Here is a 2,731-nt window from a genome sequence, read left to right on the forward strand (position 1 = left end):
AAGACTCGAAGAAAACGTTGGGCGATGTTGTTGAAGGTTGGCTGAAATTCGAAATCTTATGTGCCGAAAGCTGCTTTAACTTGGGGGATTTGAGTTACATTTTGACTCCAGAAGCATTGGCATCCAATTTCTTGCATCCGAAGTATCAAGGCAGACTTTTTACTTCCAATACTGATGATAAAGAAAAACTCCAGAGGATGACTGAATTCGTAGTAGAATGGCTCACTGGAGATGGGTTAACAGAATTTTCTGCTTACAGAAATAAGTGAGGAATATTCCGTACTTTGTTTCAAAAGAGCCCCCTTCCCGGTTGGAAGTCATTCTGGAATGCTGCAGCCATCTCTTACCCAGAGTTGAGTTCTCTAGCCCGCAAGTTGCTTCACATCCCAGTAAAAATGACGAAGCTGGACTTCGTGGACATTCCCACTGATCAACTGACTCCCACTCGTGTTCAGAAGCTCGTCGATCTTCATCATTACCTGAGACTCCAAAAGATCGATGAGGAAGAATAGTAATTCTAAGAAGATGTATCGCCTCGTATTCTCTGCTCATTTCCTAGGTTGCTTAAAAGTTGGACTGTTGGATCCAAAGTATTTCTATCAGACTATTCCGATTTATTTCTGGAAGTTTTGCCTCGACTGAAATTCTAGAGTGAGAGCAGTTCAGTGTGGAGACAATGTGTTAAAAGCGTGTTTTTTTCTCTAAAAAATTTATGATCAGCTTATTTAAAATGTGTTTTGCTTTATCAATCTAATATGTCGTTATTGATTAGGTTAATCCTTGTGATGATCTCCAATGATTAGTATTATCATATCTGTAGACTCTATGATGTAGAGTGATCGTTAATATGTGATTTTCAACCTAAGATGAAACTAATAATGAAGTATGATTAGTAGTACGTTTCGTTACCTGAGTAAATTTCATTACGATTCAATGCAAATAAATAAATAAATATATGGAGTTCTGTAAATTACGAATTTTCATTTCCAGACTTTCCCTTCAATATTCAACTTTGCTCACTACACTTTATTAAAGCAAAACACCAAAACACCAAAATGTTTTCGCACATTCAACATTCTTGTTGAAGATTGCTTCAAAAGGCTTCTCCTTATTCTGAAATTTCTTGACTGCTTCCAATTCTTCTGGATTTTCTACACCTAATTCGGTATTCAGAAATTCTATCACTTTAGCATTGAATACTTCCAAATGTGCAAATTTTTGGCCTTGATATTTGGGATGCAAAAAATTAACCACCAATGCAATTGGCTGCAAGATNATTAGCCACCAATGCAATTGGCTGCAAGATTTTGTCAAGACGTGCATCCAGTGTCGCATCAACTTTTGCATCGTCCACTGGGACATTCAATGACAGCCAATATTCAGCAGCATCTGCAATTTTGCAATCAGATGCTTGACATTTATTGACAAGCTCACATACGGGGTCGAAGACAACGATGTAATCTTGGAGTTTATCTGCCAATGTGCTGTCATTCAGCAATTCAGCATTGATGTTCTTTAGAATGACAATTTGTTCATCAACTAACTGACGCATGAGGTCAAGATTCCTCAAGCAACAACGGAACGTGTCTCTATATGAGCACCACCGAGTCTCACAGGCTAACATGATCCTACTACCTTTCCGTTTTTTCAATTCTCTTTCTGCACGAGGCGTTTTGAACTCTCATAACAATTTGTTGATTGACTCAGCAAACTTCGAATCGACCAGGGACTTCAAGAACAAATTTCCACTGTGCGAACTGCAGGTACTGTGCCAAACCTCCACCAGGCGACCCATCCGCATCATCGCCGACGCGTTATCAGAAACAACAGCATGGATGAGCACATTGAACTTCTCCTTGGCCATTGCAACAGCTTCATCAATGACTCTGGCTAATTCATCACCGGTTTCCCTCAGTTCACTGAAATCCCAAGAATATAAGAAAATACTATTTCCATCGTGAGTTTGGATAGTACAGACTACGTTCTTGGTATTCGCTGATGAATTCTTCCACCCATCTATCAATAAGACGCCCTCCATCGGCTCCGGGTATCTCATTTTCTCAATAACTCTAACATGAATCATATCCAGTAATTTGGTTGCCAATTTTTTCCTTGATGGACATTTGTATGAGGGATTCAAAATTTTGACAAATCGTCTGAATAGATCAGATTCAACAACATTGAACGACACGTTGCAACCGAAGAAAAATTCAGCTAAAGCCACATCAATTGCATCACTATTACTGGGTTTGCTTGATGTGCCAGACCCCATCCTTTGACGTTTTGCTCCGGTATCATGATTTCCGGGAAGGAATGCCTGGAATTTAAATTGTTTTGTTGATTATATTTTCGCTAATGTCTGAATAGCAATTAAATTAAATAAGTCACATTATCCTACTCACCTCTGAAGTAGCGTTCTTTGAATTCATCGTACAATACTCACTCGACGTAGAAATTATTTTTCACATCGAATAAAGGAGAAAATAATAGAATTTTTTTGTTTTTTCGTCAGTCAATCATGTAATTTGATCAAGACTATTTCAATTTTCACGTATCTATGCAATACAACTCGAATTTCAAGTGACTTGTGAGGTTAGAAAGGTTGATGACAGTTTTCGAGGTTATCGACCGTTCTTGACGCATTATTGGTAATTTACCGGTACTTGACAATGTCACGTCAAAAACTTCCATCTTGACCATATGCCCAACCCTGTTCCCGATGCTCCGCTCC

At 38.7% G+C, this 2,731-nt stretch overlaps 1 protein-coding gene across 1 annotated transcript; it reads right to left on the reverse strand.

Annotated features, from left to right (window-relative positions):
- Positions 1 to 1,029: 1,029 nt before the first annotated feature.
- LOC107045480 lies at positions 1,030 to 2,429 on the reverse strand. The gene is given in 3 exon segments (XM_015267775.1): positions 1,030 to 1,249; positions 1,281 to 2,317; positions 2,403 to 2,429. Coding segments are annotated over 3 exon segments (1,284 nt in total).
- Positions 2,430 to 2,731: the final 302 nt, after the last annotated feature.

Source organism: Diachasma alloeum, unplaced genomic scaffold (genome assembly GCF_001412515.2).
Source record: "Diachasma alloeum isolate Michigan unplaced genomic scaffold, Dall2.0 Dall_scaffold_00948, whole genome shotgun sequence".
Lineage (NCBI taxonomy): Eukaryota > Metazoa > Arthropoda > Insecta > Hymenoptera > Braconidae > Diachasma > Diachasma alloeum.